Here is a 21291-nt window from a genome sequence, read left to right as displayed (position 1 = left end):
ATGTCTAAGTGCTGGATGTGAAGCGGCATGGTGATCTGAGGTGGGACTGGTAAGCTGGGGTACACTGCTTCTCTGGGAGCAGCGCATCGGTAAATCCTGTGAGGGGCCAGTGAATCAGGGGCTGGACATTCCAGGGAGATGCTCGGGGGTTGGAGTGTGCCCACTGCTAACCTGGAGAGAGAGATCAGGGCCTGTGTAGGCCTAGAGGGCGTTACTTGTGTTGCTGTGGAAGGTGGAGTTGGGGAGCTGGCCTATGGCAGGTAAAGAGAAGGCCTCCTCACGCTAATCGTAGGTGGTAGCCAGGTATCTCAAAGCCCTGGATACTTCTGGGGAAGCATGATAGGGAGCATAACGAAACAGTGAGACAATACTGGTCAGCATGAGATAGAAAGGCCTCAGCACACTGGCTGCCTAACCCCTGTTGGGTTTCTCGGAGGTCATGGCAGAGTGGAGTTTGACGGAGGGGTTTGGAGGACAGTGAGTGGGATGCTCCTCCCAAGCGGAAGGGTCAGTGCGGGAGAAAGCATAGAGGAGCCTGTTGAAAATGTTTGAAATGGGCAATGGAGATGGGCCCCGCTCCTGGCACAAAGGCTGGGAATTGGTCTCTCAGTTCTGTGTAAGATAGGGGTGTTGTGATGTGGACTCTGGATATGCACCTCCAGACTCATGCCAAAAAGGCCACTGCAGAGCACACATGAGCTGATGCAGGCAGGGTTCAGGCTGAACAACTTAGTGAAAATTAGAAAAAAAAGTTTGATAAAAAACAATTAACGGCAGAGTAACAAATCAGCAACCCCACAAACCCGAGTACGCAGCCATGGAGGAGACAGGAATCCAAATGAGGGCCCAGTGATTCCAGCCTTTTGTGTACAGATAGGAGGAGGAGGTGGGGTAATGGACTGCCTCACCTGCTGAGGGAAGAGGCAAGCACAGGGACCCTGATTGGTTGCCCTTCCGCAGTAGGTGAGGTAATGGATCGGTCAGGTGGAAAGTCCCCTCGAGGCAGGCACGGATTTCCCCTGGGGGCCCATAAACAGGTCAGAGAACTTGTAATCTACAGAGAAGACCCATGGAGTTGGCAGATCAGTGTGCCAGCTGCCAAGGCACAACCTGTGCTCTGGGGCACCAAGCTGCTCCCACACTGTGCCACCCAGCAGGACAGGTGGCGCCTCACTGCAGAGCACGGAAGTGGAGCTGCCAAAGGGAGGCTTTTTCATGCCGTGTTTTTAGCAGGCAGAGGTGTTGGCTGCCTGGGGTCTGGCAGAGGAGGTGCAGCCTGCACCCTGCTGTAGCTCCCCAGCTCGTGATTGTGCTCCAGGCTCGAAGCTTTCATAGGCCCTTTTGTTTGCAAAGAAACACTCCACATGTAAACACAGCAAAATGGAGATGCTGAACTGATACAGGTTTATCTACACAGCAGGAGCCCTCAGCTCAGAGAGCTGAGCTTTCAGGCCTGTAGATGGTGTCAGGTCCTGGGCCAGCTGGAACCAAAGATCTCAATGCAAGAGAGGCCTTGAGGCATGGACCCCTACCTATCTATAGAGTTTTCTACAGCACCCATCACCTTCCTAATGAGTGCACCACCATGAGCAGCACCAAACACCCACAGACTCATCTTAGAAACTGGAAGTGCCAGAGGATTAGCGAACAACAATGTTGCTATTAAGAGATAAGAAGAAGCTACATGGTTCAAGCTGACCCCAAGAGCCCTGGGGCCAGTGGTAGCCAATACAGCGATCCTGGGGAAGCAATATCCCTGACAAGGACAGGCTGCTGGAGCAACAGGGGGCGCCAATGTTCCACAGCAAGAACTGGTGTGAGACCCCAGCTGCCAATCACTCACTCACTCACTGACTCACTCACACACACACACGCGCACACACACACACACGGAACCACAGTTTGGGGGACCGGCACCAGCCATATGCAAGAGCCCAGGCCCAAGGCAAGGGATCTGTTGCAATTAGGATCTCGCATATGTCCCTTTCCTTACAAGCAGCATTTCAGCTGCCATTATTAAAGGGCTGCGCCTCCTGGTATTTTGACATCAGCAGGAATACCTCAAACTGAAGAACCATAGGTGAGTTAATTCCTAATATCAGAGTCTTGCATTTGTGCATTTGCCAAAAGATTTCTGAGTACCACTGTCAAACCCTTTCCAGGAACACAGGTCAATCAGGATGGAGAGTGTGGAGCCCTCCCAGGTGTTCCATATGTCCAAGGTTGTTAAATCCCAATTCAGCTCCAAGTCTGATATCAAATATAAACACGTCCCTTTCCCCCAGGCACCACCAACAGAAATCTACATCACTGATCAGTAATAGTTCTGTGCATATGCCACATCCGCAAACCCAGGTTCGTCTTCCCTCTCCATCCTTGCTGCTTTGGTGTCTCTGTATCCTCGAGAGTGCCTGGGCCCTCTTCATTGATGTTGGGGCTCATTCTCTGTTGCCCTTCCCACAGTCTCTGTACCTTAGGATGCAGGCAGTGAAGTTTGCCTAGGAGTAACTGCCCAGCATAAGCCTCCAAGAATGTGGCTTTGAGGAGGCAATATATTCAGAGAACTCCATCAGCTGCTGGTTAGTAATCTAGTTTGATCCCTTCATGGCACTGAAAGCCTTACTGATGCTTGGAGCTAGCTTTTCAGAGGGTATTTTAAGACCTCAGTTTAAAACTGCACATGTAGGCAATAATTAGGAAGAGCAAGAAACATTACAGGGTTAGACCATAATTCTCTACACATTATGGTCTAATTCTGTAATTTTTCTCTTTTTTCTTTTTCTTTTCATAATTGTAAACAAGCCACAATGCAGCAAGACAACCACAGATATACCAGGGATTGGAAAATACAAAGTTATTACAGGCTTATTAGCAGTTGCCTGGCTAGAGTTATTATCAAGGTCTTCTGATTGAAGCTCAGCAGTTTAAAGACTGAATTCTGCCCTCAGTGACACTTGAGCAATGTTAGACGGAGGGTACCAGAGGACAGAAGGCACAGCTACCCTCGGACCGAATTCCCATCTTTTAGGGAAAGGCACATTCGCTGCCAAGCAGGGGAATCTAAAGATTTCCTTTGACGCGGTCAGGAGGCAACTTCCAAACCGGACTGTTACATGCATTTCACTTGAGCACTGGAGCGACGAGATTTGGTTGGGTGTGACATATTTACCAAATTGTCTTGTTTGTCCCTCTACTTGTCAGTTTCAACAGGGTTGTTTTTTGGGTGGGTGAGTCATTTGTTGCCTAAATACGCCAGGCAAGGATTAACCCCCCCAGAAAGCAGGTGTCCTTAGAAACTGGCTCCAGCCTTCCCACTAGGAAGTCTCAGAGTGCTGCTACCCTAGAACTTGCACCGGGTCTCCCTAAGGTGTAGCTATAGGAGAGTCACTGGCGTGGCCTCTGCTACCGCTGGCTCCAGGCAGCAGGAATTACAGCTTGGAGTGTTTGTTCATCAAAACACAAGGCAAGAACTGCCAGCCCCAGGCTCCATCTAGTTCAGCCTCTGACAGTAGCCAGGAGCAGATACTTCAGCAGAAGGTGCAGAGAACCATGGGGAGGAGAATTATGGACTCGCTCAGCACCGGGGAAGTTCCTAGCTGTGTCAGTTAGAGGCTGGTTTATGTTACGAAGCAGGAGGTTTGTATCCTTTGTACAGCCCATTGTAAGAGGGTTAGAAAAAACAATTCTACCCTGCTGCCTGGTCCACACTTACCAGATAAACTGAGCCAGTTCACTTCTGGTGCCACTCCACTACGGTCACAGAGGGACAACTGGCCCAGTGCCTCCACCCAGGTCAGCGGGAACTGGTTTTAAAGCAGTCTCCTAAAAGGGGACTTGTGGACAGGAAGGGACTGGGAGAAAAGGCCCCCAAATCATGGCTACTGTCCCCCACCCCCTGCATGCGCACACACACACAGAGCCTTATGAGTTAAATCCAACCTATTGAGTGATTTGCTAATTGATGCACAAAGTGCGACCAGGAGCCCCAGTGCCAGGTTTCCACTGGCAGAAAATAGATTTGGCTTCAATGGGCTGAGAATAACAATAAAGAACACAGTGCCACCCAGCTCTTATCAGCCCAAGATTGCAAAGCCCTTTACAAAGGAGGCCAACACCATTACCACCATTTTACAGATGGGGAAACTAAGGTACAGGGCAGGGAAATGACTTGCCCCAGGTCACCCAGCAGGCCGGTGGCAGAGCTGGGTCTAGAGCCCAGGAAATGGCCCAGCTACATGTGTAGCAGGGACACGCTGGGAGGCCTCAGATTATCCCCTGCACAGCTCCCATCTCACCTGCACCTCCTTTTCTCTGGGCTCCTCCAGACGCTGCAGCAGGTTCTGCTTCTCTGTGGCCAGCAGCTCAATGAGCTGCTCTCTGGCACTTAGCTCCTGGATCAGCTCTTCAATGCATCTGCCAAGGAGAAAATGGCTTAGTTACCTTGGTTAGAAGAGGAGGATCTCCGCTAAAGGGCTCTGTGCTCAGCACAGGACCCAAGGCGGCTTCACATCACATTTGCAGAACTGATTCTGGGACCAGCCAGGGTGTGGGCCAGTCCCAGAGTAAATTAGAGCAGCCTCAGGGTTGCTCTAACTTACAGCTGACAGCTCCCAGGCCAAGGGGCTGTTCCTGGAACAGTCTGGAGTGTAGCGACCTGCCGGCTACACACCTTCCCCCATCCATGCCTCTGTGCTGGAGGTGCTGCGAGGAGCCGGGGAGTGCACAATCACTATGCTCTCTGTACAGCACCCAGGGAGTCCCCTTATGTGGCTTAACCCATCCCACCCAGCCACTACCACCTGCTCTGTGACCACCTGGCTCAGCCAGACACTGCCCCCTAGCAGGATCCCCCCAGGGGCTCGCAGAGCCCTGACTCTGCTGGATGCCAACCCCCACCCCATCCTGTGACCCTGCTCACCCAGGCAGTGACTGGTCCTGCTGCCATGCGGCCCAGTGTGGTGCAGCAAGCTCCACTCTGGGGTCTCCGAGACAAGGATCCCTCTTCTGAACCCCCCAGCTGGGCTGCCTGCTCTGTGGGCAAGGGGGCACGAGCCAGGAAGCAGCAGAGGCAAGTCAATGGAGTGACCACAGCTACCTACTTGTCCTTCTGGGCCAGCGCAGCATAGTGATCATCATGCAGAACCTGGGCTCCTCTCTTCTCCTCCTCCTTGGTGAGCTTCTTCAGCTTCTCGGTTAGCTCCAGGCAGTGTCCTTTCTCAGCCTCCGCCAGTGCTGCCGTCCTCTCCGCCTCGCTCTTTGCTAATCTGGCCTCCTGGGGATGGAACGTGACATGAGCAGGGATACTTGCGCCACCCCAGGCAGAGAGCCACAACCCCACTGGCTCGTGAGCGGAAGGAAAAGCAGCAATACCAGTGGGTGGCTGCTGCATCCAGTGAGACCAGACGTGCTCCCTCCTGTAAGCTGCAGGGTTTGGGCGGAGGATGAAGGGCTGGGCCTATTGACCTGAGCTGCTGTAAGTGACGACTGAATGGGGGCCACGCTCCAGTCGCTAACAAGTGATGCATCAGTGCTAGCGTTCACGGGACCTGCAGCTGACATTAACGTTCAAGTCCCACCAGGACCTGCACTATAACCCATCCTCTTCAAAGTCAGCTTCAGACTGTCTCTGCGAGGAAGGGGCTCCCTGCTGAACTGGGACTAAAACCCAACAACTGCATGCCCTGGAAAAACCCAACAGCTGCGTGTTCACTCGGAGTAGGCTTACTGGGCATCTGCTAGGGCTCTGGGACTCTGCAACTCGCTCCCCACCTCCCCTCTGAAACAGCCTGAATTAGACGACATGCTGCAAATGACACCTCTTAGAGAGGATGTGAGCTCACGGCTGGGGGACGAGTGCTTCCCACAATGATGGAGGGCTTTCTGGAGGTGGCTGGAATGCCACTGGGATACAGCTGTGTTGCTAATGACGTGTTAGGGTGCCCAGAGCTGGGGCTGGGCAGCTTTTTGTTGTTATTTCATTCTAAAGAAATAATGAGGCCCCGCTTACAATGTACCATCCCTATGGGGCCACATGGGGAAGAGCAGGGGATACTGAGTGCAGGCTGCTGGTGAGACAAGTGCAAATTCCTCCCTGCAAAACACCATCAACTCCTCCCAGGACACTCGCTGCCTTAAATCCAAGAGAGGAGAAAAATCACAAGAATACAAAAAAGATTTAAAATCCCTCCCCTGTGATTTTAGGTGCCTCTATCCTTTTCACTGCAGCCATGATCCCCTGCCCTCATTTACAAAACCTCTTCACTCCGGTTCTTTGTTTTAAAACCCAAGAAAATTAAGTGAAAAATAAAAAGCCCTATGTGACTGTGATGGGAAGGTTAAATGCAAACAATGCCATAACAGCAACAAGGAAGGTTCTCCTAGGGCCAGCTGCGCTCCCATGGTATGGATTACATCATGGCCAAGATGTTCAAATATAGGGTGGCTCCTAAATCTAGATGTAGGCTCCTAAAGAGGTGGCCTAATTTGCAGAAGTGCCAAGCACTCAGCAGCTCCCAAGGACTTCAGCTGCACCTGTGTAATTATTGTATGAAGGAGGAAGCTGCGTATCTTCACTAGAACGGATGGAGTCATCACAAGTCTGTGTCCATGACCCAGGGGAGCCTCCCAGAGATGCCAATCTCTGCTCCTGTCGAGGGAGACAAGAGCAAGGACAACACCAAGCTAGGAGGGGGAGGCTACGCTGACAGGCTCTCTTGTACCAGGACGGCAGAGCTGCCCTTCCAATGGAAAGAACAGGAGGTAAGGGTCAAGGGCCATGGAGCCTTGCGACTGGTTTCTAATACCCTGCAGATAGCCACCCTGGGGGCCTGGCTCCCTTACCCATACGCTGTGGGAAAAGAGAGAACCAGCTGGAGGGCTCAGAGCTCTGTCTGCTGTAGATACAGAGGGAATAACCAGCGGGAAGGAGAGCAGCTGGGGCCTCGGATTTGTTCCCAGTTTCCTGTGGGCTAAGGGGAGTCCCAGGGGACCCTGAGCTCCATTCCCCATAAGCAAAGAGAAGTCACAGGGGCCAAGAGTCCTGCTCCTCATGTCCCGTGGGGGCCTTGCTGTGGGGCCCAAAGCCCATCCCATATGGCAGGCCCAGAAAAACTGAGCCCCCTGGGATTTGGGGAAGAAACTGAGACTCCAGAATGGGCAGAGGGGGCTGGCAAAGAGAGACGGGCCCCACTTGGCCCTGGGCGGCTCTGTACTCCTCTTCCATGGCCGATGCCGCACAGCTGGGGCACATGCCCCACCCCACTCACCTCCTGCAGGAGCTGGATCTTGTTCTCCAGTAGCTCCGACACGTGCTCCGTCTCCTGCTGCCTCTCCTCATACCGACGCTGGAGCTCTGCTTCATTGCGACTCGTCACGTTCTCGGCAGCCGCCCTGCAAGACATGGCACCCACCTGTCAGAGCAAGGGGCAGCCCTGGACCGCCCAGCGGGGGCTGGGCTGCAAGTCAGGCTGTCACCTCGGCTCATTCCACTCTGTCAGTGTCACAAACGGGGCTCAGATCTGGTTCCACCCAGCACGGCTCTGGGAGGCCCCACCTGGTGCTAGCAGCACAGGGAGAGCTAGGGCAGACCAGCACGTACAGCCACACACCCACTGCTGCGCTGAGTGGGGTGAGCATGGGAGGAATAGCAGGGGCTGCTCTATTCCGTCGCTGCACCAGGGCCACAGCAACAGCTGCAGACTGCAGAGAGATGAGTGTGGCCTGCTGGTCCCCAGCACCTAGAGAGGGACTGGGGGGAGGATGGGACACTAAGCCAGCTCCCAAAGGATCTGGGCCTGATTCCGCTCTGCACCAATTTGATGGCACAGAATCAGGCCCCGTAGGCTCACCTCTCCCCAGGTGGGGAGCCAGGTTCCGGATCTGAGCCTGGTCTCCAACTTCAGGCAGTCAGGTCTGGGGCACGCTACACAGACACCAGACGATGTACCAACCCCTCTGACCCATTCCACTCTGGCCCCCACAGTGCAGGCAGTAGGAACAAGGAAGGTGTGAGGAAGCAGGAACACTAAGGCCCCAAGCAGAGTGGATGGGCCTCCTGAGCATCACACCAGTTAGCCCCGGCTGGGGAGTGGCGAAGAAGAAGAGGAGCAGGGGAAGGACCCTAGCATTCTGGAAAGGCACCTGTGAACCAGAGGGGACACACTTTCCCCGACTCTGCTGCTGCCGATCATAGGGGGGAGCTAATTCTGTACTGGGGGGGGGGCAGCCTCCCCTCACTGTGCAATGCTCCTGGCATCCCAGGTACTGCATGCTGCCGGGCTGTCTCTCCATCCCTCTTCCCTGCCATTCCAGTCAGGTTCCCCTATGGCCCCCACTGCTGCAGTACCCTTCTGCCAAGAGCAGCAGTATGACCTGTGCACTCCCCTCCTGCAAGCTTACAAGGAAATCCAGTGTAAGCTTTCTGGGGCAGAGGCTGTCTTTCCATTCTGTGATTGCCCAGCATATAGCACCATGGGGCCTTGGTCCCTGACTACAGCTCTGGGATGCTACTAGGTTTCCATTCAGTTGCCTGCCAGGCTGGGATAGAAGGGGTGCAAACATTAGATCTATCTGATTGCCTCTCTTTTCCCATACTCTGCCTAGATCACTTGTCTTTCCGGACTGTTCAGAGCCATGTCTTCATATGTGTAGTACCTAGCATGACAGGGCCTCGCATTCAGATTGGTGTCTCTGGACTCCACTGTAATATGACTATTCAATGGAAACAAAACATTTCCTTCTCTTCACCCACCTAGATCTGAATTCAGAATTTCTTGTTGTCCCCTGTCATCTCCATCACCAGACTGATTCACCCCTCCCCATCCTGCTCACAGCGACTGCGACATCAACCGTTCTCCTGGGGGCACAGCGCTCAGGACATGGCAGGTCACAAATGGAAAGGGCATATTTTAAAATGGAAAGGTGACTGTCATGTGAGCAGCTCCTCATCCGTGGGTTCTATTCCTGCTTTGGGGACTTCTATGACACTGACTTTTATTTTTAAATACAAAAGCTTTGCGAAGTAGCAGGGGTGGGGAAGAGAGTCACAAGCTGAAAAGCCCATGGGATCCCATCCTGTTTGCAAACAGACTGTGCTCCTGTCCTATGCGCAGAGTCAGGGATGTGCCCCCAGCCAGCACAGGAATCACCCTGCCCTCTGGGAAACAGGTGGTGCCCGATTATTTTTAGTTTACAAACAGCTGTGCTTGCTCATGCTGCGTCTAGAATGTTAAACAATATCAGCCTCTAAGCCTGCGTCTCCCTGCCTCCATTGAGACCTACAGCACATATTCAAACCCTCTCCAGTGCTCACAACTCTTGGGATTTTGGAATGAGCATGGGGAGGGGGTCTTCAAGCCCCAGCTCCTGGAGTCAGGTGATTACATGAGACCCTCAGCTTTCATGCAGAAAACAAAGTAAGTTATGTGTCCTCCTGGTTGCAGAGAAAAACACAAAAATGTGGCCTGAGTCAACCCTGAAGACTCAGAAACTAGAAGACAAAGAAACCCAACCCAATATTTGTTATTGTGAAAATATCATGATTTCTAAGCCAACTGCGTGATTTTTTGGGGGGAGGGGGAGGGGTGACTCATGATTTTTCAGTGCTTGGAGCTGGCACTACTGCCTCACTCTGCCGGTTCTCCTAGTCCTAGTCCTTCCTGGCTGGGGATGGGCTGAGAAAGGGGCCTACAGGGAGCCTGGGAAACACTCTTTCAGGGCAGGGAGATTAGCAGGATGCCTGATGCACTGAAAAGCAAATCTCTGTTAAACAAACTGTTTGGAACACAAGCCCACGGAGCTGCTCTTACAGGATCTAAGCCTGGACGTTATTTTTGGGTGCCTGAGGGTCCTTTGCCTGTGTTATTCAAAGAGCACGTCCAGTCATGGGGGAAAAAACTAGACCTGAATGTAAAAGACTCCTCTGCGTGATGCAGACCTGCACGTCCAGTCATGGGGGAAAAAACTAGACCTGAATGTAAAAGACTCCAACAGGGGCACGAGAGCAGCTCTCCTGCAGCTGAGCTCCCCTTGGACAGCTTCCCACCTTAACAGTGTTACCCCCGCACACCCCTCCATGCGACCTCATTGGTAGTTTTAATTCCACATGGATGCCTGCACTCTTCAGACTGAGCTACTGTCATCAGCGAATCTCCCTGTCTGTACAGCAGAGCACAGGCTCCTGGAAAGCAAGGCCTCCATCTCAGAGAATGAGATCCAAACTCTAACCCAGGAAACTGGCTGGGGTGTGAGCAGGGCCCTAGAAGCACCAGCCAGGTCTCCCTGGACAGCCCTTCCAGGCGTCAAGAGCACGCTGCTCTCACAGCATCACCGTATCCTGCCTGACCCTAGAGGGATGGAGCAGGGCTCTCAAACAGCAGCACATCTCCCTCTGCAGGAGCTAGAGACATTCCCCCTTGGCTCCTCGCAGCTGAAGAAAAGCCCCCAACCCTCCCAGCAAGGGCAGGGGCGGGGGGGAGAAGCCAGGAGTGTGCGCCCTGGGCTTCCCACCAGGCAGCTGCCCTTGGACCTCTTGGCCACCTGTCTTTGCTAGTGGGTGTAGTCCTTTGGCGAGCAGGCATCTGGTGGAACCAGTAAAGGTTACAGACTGAGATCTGGCCCACGTGTGGTGAACAAGGGGTTAAGACAAAGAGCGATAGCTCAAGTGAGGGGGAGGGGTCTATGGAGGTGCCACAGCCCCAGGGATCAGTCCTGTGCAATTTGACACGGGAGACCCAGATGGCACTGAATGGAGTCGGGCTGGGGCAGGGATAAGGCAGAGGCTAGAAACATGAGCTGACAAGGCAGCTAATGCACCGAGGGGAAACGATCGGGAAACGATCGGTGGGAAGAGACGGCAGCTGAGCACAGAGAGCAGGGGAGAGGGCCGCAAGGGAGACTGAGGTCGCAATGCGATATGGCTCCAGAAAGCCAGCACTGGAGACAGCCTGTCCCTCAGGACTCTGGCACCACCACACCCAGAACAGCACACCCGCCTCCAGGCCAGCCACCCCAGGACGCGTCTCAGGTCTCCAACAGGCTTTGACTCGCGGGGGCTTACCCACTCCCTCCCTTCACAGCCACCCCGTTTTCCAGGCACTACTTCAAGCAGAGCTGGGGGTGGGGTGTCACACCTCCAGCCGTGGTGCAGACCTGCCCTATGGGGGTTAGTCTCCAGCTGCGAGGGGCTCCTAAGGCTGGGCACAAGGGGCGTTACCTGATGATGATCCAAGTGTTAGTGCTAACAGCTGGCGGGAGCCCCAATTCCAGCTGGACCGGAGAGGGCAGAGTGGGAAACCTCTCTGAACCGGCAGGAGGCCGGCCTAGCTGGCTTGCTCGCTGTAAGGCTCAGCACATTCTGCCACCCAGTCAAAGTATTTCCATTTTCAGAGCAAAGTAATCGTCGCTAATCAGATACTGTGAAAAATCTCCTTGATGTTCCTGCCTGGATGGTGTTTCTATAGCCCCCTTTTCCCCCCCTCCCCCACTGCTCTGCTTTGCCCACCCTGCACACTTAGCTCCATCCACCCCCCTTCACTGATCTGATGCACCAGTCTCACACGTACCACTCCAGCTGCCAATGCATGTCTACACTACGAAAGTACTCTGATTTTACAGAAGTCGATTTTTGGGAACAGATTGTATAAAGTTGAGTGCATGCGTTCACACGAAGCACATTAATTCGGCGGTGTGCGTCGTTGACATTCCGAGCGGTGCCCTGTGGGTAGCTATCCCACAGTTCCCGCAGTCCCCGCTGCCCATTGGAATTCTGGGCTGAGCTCCCAATGCCTGATGGGGCCAAAAATTTGTCACGGGTGGTTATGGGTAAATGTCATCAGTCAACCCTCCCTCCCTCCGTGAAAGCAACAGCAGACAATCCTTTCACGCCCTTTTCCCTGGATTGCCTGAGCAGACACCAGAGCACGGCAAGCATGGAGCCCGTTCAGCTCACCGCAGCAGTTATGACCATTGTAAACACCTCGCGCATTATCGTTCAGTTTATGCAGAACCAGCACGTGAAAAACCCGGCGAGGAGGCGACAGCAGTGTGGTGATGAGGACATGAACACAGATTTCTCTAAAACCGCGGTCCCCAGCAATTTGGAGATCATGGTGTTACTGGGGCAGGCTCATGCCGTGGAACGCTGATTCTGGGCCCCGGGAAACAAGCATAGAGTGGTGGGACCACATAGTGTTGCAGGTTTGGGATGATTCCCAGTGGCTCCAAAACTTTCGCATGTGTAAGGGCACTTTCATGGAACTTTGTGACTTGCTTTCCCCATGCCCTGAAGCGCAAGAATACCAAGATGAGAGCAGCCCTCACAGTTCAGAAGCGAGTGGCAATAGCCCTGTGGAAGCTTGCAACTCCAAACAGATACCGGTCAGTCGGGAATCAATTTGGAGTGGGCAAATCTACTGTGGGGGCTGCTGTGATGCAAGCAGCCAACCCAATCATTGAGCTGCTGCTATCAAAGGTAGTGACTCTGGGAAATGTGCAGGTCATACTAGATGGCTTTGCTGCAATGGGATTCCCAAACTGTGGTGGGGCTATAGACGGAACGCATATCCCTATCTTGGGACCGGACCACCAGGGCAACCAGTACATAAACTGAAAGGGGTACTTTTCAATGGTGCTGCAAGCACTGGTGGATCACAAGTCCCCGGGCGATGCTCTGGAACTGCTCCCCATGAAGCCAGTCAGTACTCTGGGGCAGTTGCCTTTCTGTGAGCAGCCTGTCTTCAGGACACACAGCTCACACAGCTTCCACCTTCCTGGGTCTGACCTCGGAGCATTCAGCATCCTCTGCCCCTCCGTGCACTTCCCACAGCAAGTCCACTCAGGTGGGGCTCCTGCGGAAGCCAGAGGGTCCTGCACCCCAACTTCGCAGTCAGATGTGACTCTCAGCCAGCCAGTAAAACAAAGATTTATTAGATGACAGGAACATGTGTCACGGAGTCCCTGGGCGATGCTCTGGAACTGCTCCCCATGAAGTCAGTCAGGACTCTGGGGTAGTCGCCTTTCTGTGAGCAGCCTGTCTTCAGGACACACAGCTCACACAGCTTCCACCTTCCTGGGTCTGACCTTGGAGCATTCAGCATCCTCTGCCTCTCCGTGCGCTTCCCACAGCGAGTCCGCTCAGGCGGTGCTCCTGGGGAAGCCAGAGGGTCCTGCACCCCAACTCCGCAGTCAGACGTGACTCTCAGCCAGCCAGTAAAACAGAAGGTTTATTAGACGACAGGAACATGGTCTAAAACAGAGCTTGCAGGTGCAGAGAATGGGACCCCTCAGCTGGGTCCATTCTGGGGGGCAGTGAGCCAGACAACCACGTCTGCACTTCACTCCATGTCCCAGCCAGCCCCAAACTGAAACTCCCTCCAGCCCCTCCTCCTCTGGGCTTTGTTCCTTTCCCGGGCCAGGAGGTCACCTGATTCCTTTGTTCTCCAACCCTTCAGCTCTCACCTTGCAGGGGGGGAAGGGCCCAGGCCATCAGTTGCCAGGAAACAGGGTTTCGGCCATTCTCTGTGTCCAGACTCCTGCACACACATGCCCTCTAGGGCACTGCAATGATCATACACCCTTACCCCACCACCTAGATACTTAAGAACTGCCTAGGGGAAACTGAGGCACCCCCACACTATTCAGAGGAAACATTAAGAACAGTCCCACTTCGTCACATCTCTCCCCCCTTCGAGATCGAACTGAGCGGGGTCACTTTAGCCGGTGACCTGGGGAAGTTCGAAGCCACCAACGTTCCCATGGATGCCCCAGCATCTCTCCCATTCCTTGGTAGGAGTTACACCAGGCCCTTCCAGTTTCACACCCTCCCTTAGATCAGGGGTGGTCGATAGCACTCGCAGGCCGCATGTGGGAAGGTTTATGCAGCCCATGCCCTTTGGCCACCCCAAGAATGTCTCCCCATTGACCATCACCTTCTGCTCCCACTGGAGGTCCGGGGGGCCTGGCCCCAGGAAACTCCACACAGACATATAGGTTGGGGTCAGGAGTGGGAGCCTGTCCACATCCCCAACCACCTGGCTGACGGAGTCTATGGCCTTGGGACCCAGCAAGGGAGCTAGACACCGGGGCTTTTCCGCAGGGTCCCCTTGGTTCAAATCGCCAGCCTGCTCAAAGGCAGTGAGGTGGGCATCCACACCCCCCCCCTCCTTAACCAGGGGCAGCAATTTAGTCTCGAGGTTCCCTGCGGAACTGGCCCCCCGGGATCTATCCCCACTCACCCCGGGGAGGTCCCCTAGGCCTCTCCGCTCCCCCACCGCCAGTTCATGCTGCTGCTGCTTCTGCAGCTCTTTCTCGGGCTCTCGCTGTCTCCCATGGTCCTCTTGCTCTCTCAGACTCAGCTCCAGTCCCGTCCGTCTTGATCCCCCGATGGGGAACCCGATCGTGAAGACCCTCGTCTGGTCGGGGACAGGAGTCTTGGCGATGCCTGGCTCCCGCTTCAGCTGCTCCCAGATCCTGCTATAGCCCCAGTTGGGGTCAGGAATCTGTTCCTTAGAGCGGTCATCCTCCTCCAGCTGCACGATTAACTCTGCTTTGGTGAACTTTCCAATGCTCAACCCTCTCTTTCTGCACAGGGTTACAATGTCCTTCTTAAGGAGACGGTGACAGGCCATCACTCCGCTCCTCCCAAGTTGTTGTGGACTCACAGGCCCGTGTGTTCTCAGCTCCCCACGGTTTCCAGGGAGAACCCCTAGTGTGCCAGCCCTTCTCAAGGTCACCACCTCTTTGCCAGGGTCGAGCTGCAGACTCCTCCGCCCCTGAGACTGCTCACTGCAGTCCCCAGGGGGACCCCATTACTGCACAGTACTTCTCGCTGGTCACACACTCCCAGGGGTTAACCGCTCCCCGAAACCGCTCCTTTCTGAGCCTTCAGCAGGCCTGGTCCTCGGCAATCCCCCTTCGTGTTACTGCTCCCCAGTCACTTACTGCAGGAAGCACCATCCACGGGGTGCAGTACATCCCACCGCTGCCACCAGTTGTCACGGAGTCCCTGGGCGATGCTCTGGAACTGCTCCCCATGAAGTCAGTCAGGACTCTGGGGTAGTCGCCTTTCTGTGAGCAGCCTGTCTTCAGGACACACAGCTCACACAGCTTCCACCTTCCTGGGTCTGACCTTGGAGCATTCAGCATCCTCTGCCTCTCCGTGCGCTTCCCACAGCGAGTCCGCTCAGGCGGTGCTCCTGGGGAAGCCAGAGGGTCCTGCACCCCAACTCCGCAGTCAGACGTGACTCTCAGCCAGCCAGTAAAACAGAAGGTTTATTAGACGACAGGAACATGGTCTAAAACAGAGCTTGCAGGTGCAGAGAATGGGACCCCTCAGCTGGGTCCATTCTGGGGGGCAGTGAGCCAGACAACCACGTCTGCACTTCACTCCATGTCCCAGCCAGCCCCAAACTGAAACTCCCTCCAGCCCCTCCTCCTCTGGGCTTTGTTCCTTTCCCGGGCCAGGAGGTCACCTGATTCCTTTGTTCTCCAACCCTTCAGCTCTCACCTTGCAGGGGGGGAAGGGCCCAGGCCATCAGTTGCCAGGAAACAGGGTTTCGGCCATTCTCTGTGTCCAGACTCCTGCACACACATGCCCTCTAGGGCACTGCAATGATCATACACCCTTACCCCACCACCTAGATACTTAAGAACTGCCTAGGGGAAACTGAGGCACCCCCACACTATTCAGAGGAAACATTAAGAACAGTCCCACTTCGTCACAACATGGTCTAACACAGAGCTTGTAGGTGCAGAGAACAGGACACCTCAGCTGGGTCCATTTTTGGGGGCAGTGAGCCAGACAACCACGTCTGCCCTTCACTCCATGTCCCAGCCAGCCCCCAACTGAAAAACCCTCCAGCCCCTCCTCCCCTGGGCTTTGTCCCTTTCCCGGGTCAGGAGGTCACCTGATTCCTTTGTTCTCCAACCCTTTAGCTCTCGCCTTGCAGGGGGGAAGGGCCCAGGCCATCAGTTGCCAGGAAACAGGGTGTTGGCCATTCTCTGTGTCCAGACCCCTGCACACACCTGCCCTCTAGGGCTCTGCAATGATCATACACCCTTACCCCACCACCTAGATACTTAAGAACTGCATAGGGGAAACTGAGGCACCCCCACACTATTCAGAGGAAACATTAAGAACAGTCCCACTTCGTCATACAAGGGACATTTCACCAACATCAACGTGGGATGGCCGGGAAAGGTTCATGACGCTCGCATCTTCAGGAACTCTGGTCTGTTTAAACGGCTGCAGGAAGGGATTTACTTCCCAGACCAGAAAATAACCTTTGGGGATGTTGAAATGCCTATAGTTATCCTTGGGGACCCAGCCTACCCCTTAATTCCCTGGCTCAAGAAGCCGTACACAGGCACCCTGGACAGTAGTCAGGAGCTGTTCAACTATAGGCTGAGCAAGTGCAGAATGGTGGTAGAATGTGCATTTGGACGTTTAAAGGGTCGCTGGCACAGTTTACTGACTTGCTCAGACCTCAGCAAAACCAACATTCCCATTGTTATTGCTGCTTGCTGTGTGCTCCACAATCTCTGTGAGAGTAATGGGGAGACGTTTATGGCAGGATGGGAAGTTGAGGCAAATCGCCTGGCCGCTGAATACGCGCAGCCAGACACCAGGGCAGTTAGAAGAGCACAGCAGGAAGCGCTGCACATCAGAGAAGCTTTGAAAACCAGTTTCATGACTGGCCAGGGTACTGTGTGACACTTCTGTTTGTTTCTCCTTGACGAAAACCTGCTCATTTGGGGGGGAGGGGGGGTTGCCTCTAAATTCCTCTTAATGCCTCTAAAACTTGCCACCCGCCCTCCCCCCTTTGATCACAGCTTTCTTGCAAAGGAAATAAAGTCATTATCATTTAAAAAACATGTATTCTTTATTAACTGATTATAAAAATAGGGAGATAACTCACAAGGTAGCCCGGGTGGGGTGTGGGAGTTGGGTAGGAGGGAAGGAAAAGGCCACTTTAAAACTTCTTGAATGACAGCCTTCCGTTGCTTGGGCTGTCCACTGGGGTGGAGTGGTTGGGTGCCCGGAGTCTCTCCCCCATGTCCTTGGGCGTCTGGGTGAGGAGGCTATGGAACTTGGGGAGGAGGGAGGGCAGTTAAACAGGGGCTGCAGCGGCAGTCTGTGATCCTGCTGCCATTCATGAACCTCCACCAGACCCCGGCGCATGTCTGTTTGATCCCGCAGTAGCCCCAGCGTTGCCTCATGCCTCCTCTGATCTTCCTGCCGCCACGTCTCCTCACGTTCATCGGCCACTTTCCTGTACTCTGCTGTTGTGTCCCTCCACACATTCTGCTGAGCTCTGTCAGTGCCGGACAACTGCATGAGCTCAGAGAACATTTCATTGTGCGTGCGTTTTTTTTGCCGCCTTATCTGAGATAGCCTTTGGGATGGAGGAGGGAGGCTTGAAACATTTGCAGCTGCTGGAGGAAAATAAGGGAGTGAAGTATTTAAAAAGATACATTTTAGAGAACAATGGCTATACTCTTTCATGGTGGTCGCATTTTGCATCTTATATTGAGTGCCTGCGGCTTTGGTATTAGAGATCACACACGCAGTGCTGGGCAACAGAATTTGGCTTGCAGGCGGCCATGGTAAACCATAGTCTTTCGGCTTCTGCAACCGTCATAACAGCAGCGCCCTCCTCTCCCATACCAAGCAAAGCATGTTGAGTTGGCCATTTAGTGTTGCTGTTTTCCTGTTAATGTGCAGCAGCAGAAACCAAACTAACCCCCATCCCATCCAATTCTCTGGGATGATTGCTTTACCCCTCACCCCACCGTGTGGCTGGTATCAGGGAAGATCCCTGCTAGCCAAACGCAAACAGCTCAACATCATTGCCCCCACCCCCACCCCCGCCACACCACGTAGCTGACTGCGGGGAGGATTTCTTTTCAGCCACAGGCAAACAGCCCAGTAGGAACGGCCACCTCTGAATGTCCCCTTAATTAAATTCCCCTATTTCAACCAGGTTACCATGAACGATATCACTCTCCTGATGATAACACAGAGAGATAAAGAACGGATGTTGCTTGAATGCCAGCAAACACCGGGACCATACGTTGCCAGGCTTTGTCATGCAATGATACCAGATTATTTGCTACTAGCATGGCGTGGTAAAGTGTCCTACCATGGAGGATGGAATAAGGCTGCTCTCCCCAGAAACCTTCTGCAAAGGCTTTTAGAGTACCTCCAGGAGAGCTTCATGGAGATGTCCCTGGAGGATTTCCCTCCATCCCCAGACAAGTTAACAGACTTTTCCAGTAGCTGTACTGCCCATGAATGCATCCCAAGTCCTCAGGGCTACTTAATCATTAAAAAACGCTTGCTTTTATAACATGTATTATATTTTAAAAGGTACACTCACCAGAGGTCCCTTTTCTGGCTTCGTTGGGTTGGGAGGGTATTTCAGTCAGGGTGATAAAAAGATCCTGGCTGTCGGGGAAAACGGTGTGCTGTGTGCTCCCCTCAAGCTCGTCCTCCTCCTCCTATTCTTCCCCATCCGCAAAATCCTCAGGCATGGCGGAGAGTACCCCATCATCGGAGTCCACGGACAGGGGTGCAGTAGTGTTGGCGGCCCCCCCTAGAATTGCATGCAGCTCAGCGTAGAAACGGCATGTCTGGGGCTCTGTCCCGGAGCGTACGTTTGATTCTTTGGTTTTCTGGTATGTTTGTCTGAGCTCCTTAAGTTTCACGCGGCACTATGTTGCGTCCCTGCTGTAGCCTCTGTCCCTCATGGCCTCGGAGATTTTTTGAAATGTTTTGGAATTTCGTCTTTTGGAACGTAGTTCTGATAGCACGGATTCCTCTCCCCATACAGCGATCAGATCCCGTACCTCCCGTTCGGTCCATGCTGGAGCTCTTTTTCGATTCTGGGACTGCATGGTCATCTGTGCTGATGAGCTCGCCTGGCCAAACAGGAAATGAGATTCAAAAGTTCCCGGGGCTTTTCCTGTACACCTGGCCAGTGCATCTGAGTTCAGAGTGCTGTCCAGAGTGGTCATAATGGTGCACTGTGGGATAGCTCCCGGAGGCCAATACCTTCGAATTGCGTCCACGCTAACCCTAATTCAAAACGGCGATGTCGATTTCAGCGCTAATTCCCTCGTTGGGGAGGAGTACAGAAATCGGTTTTAAGAGCCCTTTATGTCGAAAAAAATGGCTTCGTTGTGAGGACGGGTGCAGGGTTAATTCGATTTAATGCTGCTAAATCTGACATAAACTCGTAGTGCAGACCAGGCCTGAGTTGCTATTAACTCTCCCCTCGAGTGCCGCAGGCCTGGCTCTCACTGCATAGAGCTTTACGCCCCAGGACAATGGAAAGGGCTTTCATCAGCTGGGAGGCAGAGCCAGGTCAGCGGGGAACCGGGGCTGTCCACCAGGATCCTTTTCCCTTCCCCTGTGCCCTGCTCCCACAGTGGTGGTGGGCTGGTGGCCCAATGCAGGGCCCAGGGGAGCGCTACGCTGAGAGTCTGCTGAGCAGGTGGCTCAGAAAGATCCACAAGGCACGTAGGCTCTGTCCTCGCAGGTGGGAGCCATGCTGGGGGGTGCTGTTGCTTCATGCAAAGAACGAGCATTCGGGCTGCACAACGGCGTTATTTACGTTTTCCAATTGCACAGCTGGAACCAACAGCAGCCAGGGCCCGAAGGACAGTGTGGCCTGCCCTGCCCCGGCACTGCCATGCCTCCCAAGACGTAGGGTGACCACTGGGCCCCGCAGCCTTACACAGCACCAGCGGCTGCTCTGGGCACAGGACTGGGGAATGGTCTGGCTGCTGCACAGGAGGAGGGCAGAGAGCGGGTTGGAGCTGGGTTTGCTCGTCTCCCCCTCTCAGCATCATGCCCTGAACAAGGGCGGCAGGTTTGTAGAACGCTCAGAGCAACCCCCACCACCCCCGCCTAAGGCTCTGTGAGGGACTTTGGGTTGGGGGAGGAGGTCTGGGGTGCAGGCCCTGGGTTGGGGCAGGGAATTGGGGTGTAGGACGGTTGAGAGGTTGGGCTCTGGGATGGAGTCTGGGGTGCAGGTTCTGGGATGGAGTGTGGGTGCTGGGTGCAGGCTCCGGGCTGGGGCACAGGATGGGGGTGCAGGATGGGTGGAGGGGTGCAGGCTCTGGGAGGGAGTTTGGGGATGGGAGGGACTGCGGAGGGAGGGGATGCAGGCTCTGGAACGGAGTTTGGTTGTAGACTCTGGGCTGGGGTAAGAGGTGGGGGTGTAGGAGGGAGTTTGGGTGCAGGAGGGGGGTATGGGAAGGGGGTGGGGGTGCAGGCTCTGGGATGGAGTTTGGGTGCTGGGTGCAGGCTCTGAGCTGGGGCAGGGCCTGGCGGTGCAGGATGGGTGGAGGGGTGCAGGATGGGTGGAGGGGTGCACGCTCTGCGAGGGAGTGCGGAGGGCTGGGTGCAGGCTCTGGGACGGAGTATGGGTGCTGGGTGCAGGCTCCGGGCTGGGGCACAGGGTGGGGTGCAGGATGGGTGGAGGGGTGCACGCTCTGGAAGGGAGCGCGGAGGGCTGGGTGCAGGCTCTGGGACGGAGTATGGGTGCTGGGTGCAGGCTCCGGGCTGGGGCACAGGGTGGGGTGCAGGATGGGTGGAGGGGTGCAGGATGGGTGGAGGGGTGCACGCTCTGGAAGGGAGCGCGGAGGGCTGGGTGCAGGCTCTGGGACGGAGTTTGGGTGCTGGGTGCAGGCTCTGGCCAGGGGCTGGGGGTGTAGGAGGGGGTGAGGGGTGCAAGCTCTGGGACAGGGTTTGGGTGCAGGCTCTAGGCTGGGGGTGCAGGCTCTGGGAGGGAGTTTGGGGGCCGGAGAGCGGGTGTGGGCTCGGGGAGGGGACTGCCATCACATGTGGCTTCCTTCCTCCCCTGCTCCCCCTCGTCATAGCCTCACTGGGGCTGGGGCTGCCCTTTGCCCAGTGTTTGCAGGAGTGGTGGCGGGGGGTGGGGTGGGGGGTGGATCACAGGGTCAAACACTGCCAAAGCCCCAGCAGCTGCTCAGGTGAGTCAAGGAGGTCCACTCCAGATGTCTCCCGCCTGGTGCCGGGAGAGGGGAGGGGAGGGCTGCCAAGCACGTGTGGGTGCCTCCTCCCCCTCCCGAGGTGCAGTAGCCCCGGCAGCTGCCTCAGCCTGCTGCTGGCGTTGCTCTTGTGCTGTGCTGTAGCTTTAGGGCAGCAGAGGCCAGGGAGAACCGCGCCGCTTTCACTCAGACAGGGGTGCTCCCAGGGCGGACGCTCTGGACCCGGGGCTGCTCCAGGCAGGGCCAGGGGAGAGACCCTGCTCCAAACATTGGTGGAGC

At 54.9% G+C, this 21291-nt stretch overlaps 1 protein-coding gene across 2 annotated transcripts in view; it reads right to left on the bottom strand.

Moving 5' to 3' along the window:
* Positions 1 to 21291, bottom strand: part of PDE4DIP (phosphodiesterase 4D interacting protein) — a 152576-nt gene that overhangs the window by 81171 nt on the left and 50114 nt on the right. For both annotated transcript variants that reach the window (XM_048861884.2, XM_048861887.2), the window contains exons 6-8: positions 7266 to 7389; positions 5100 to 5272; positions 4296 to 4413 (exon numbers count right to left, since the gene is read on the bottom strand). In XM_048861884.2, the coding sequence (XP_048717841.2) occupies positions 4296 to 4413; positions 5100 to 5272; positions 7266 to 7389 (415 nt within the window). The remainder of the gene's footprint in view (positions 1 to 4295; positions 4414 to 5099; positions 5273 to 7265; positions 7390 to 21291) is intronic.

The sequence above is a fragment of the Caretta caretta genome, chromosome 8 (assembly GCF_965140235.1).
Source record: "Caretta caretta isolate rCarCar2 chromosome 8, rCarCar1.hap1, whole genome shotgun sequence".
Classification (NCBI taxonomy): Eukaryota; Metazoa; Chordata; order Testudines; family Cheloniidae; genus Caretta; species Caretta caretta.
Note: the sequence above shows the minus strand (reverse complement) of the source record. Positions and strands in the feature narration are given on the sequence as shown.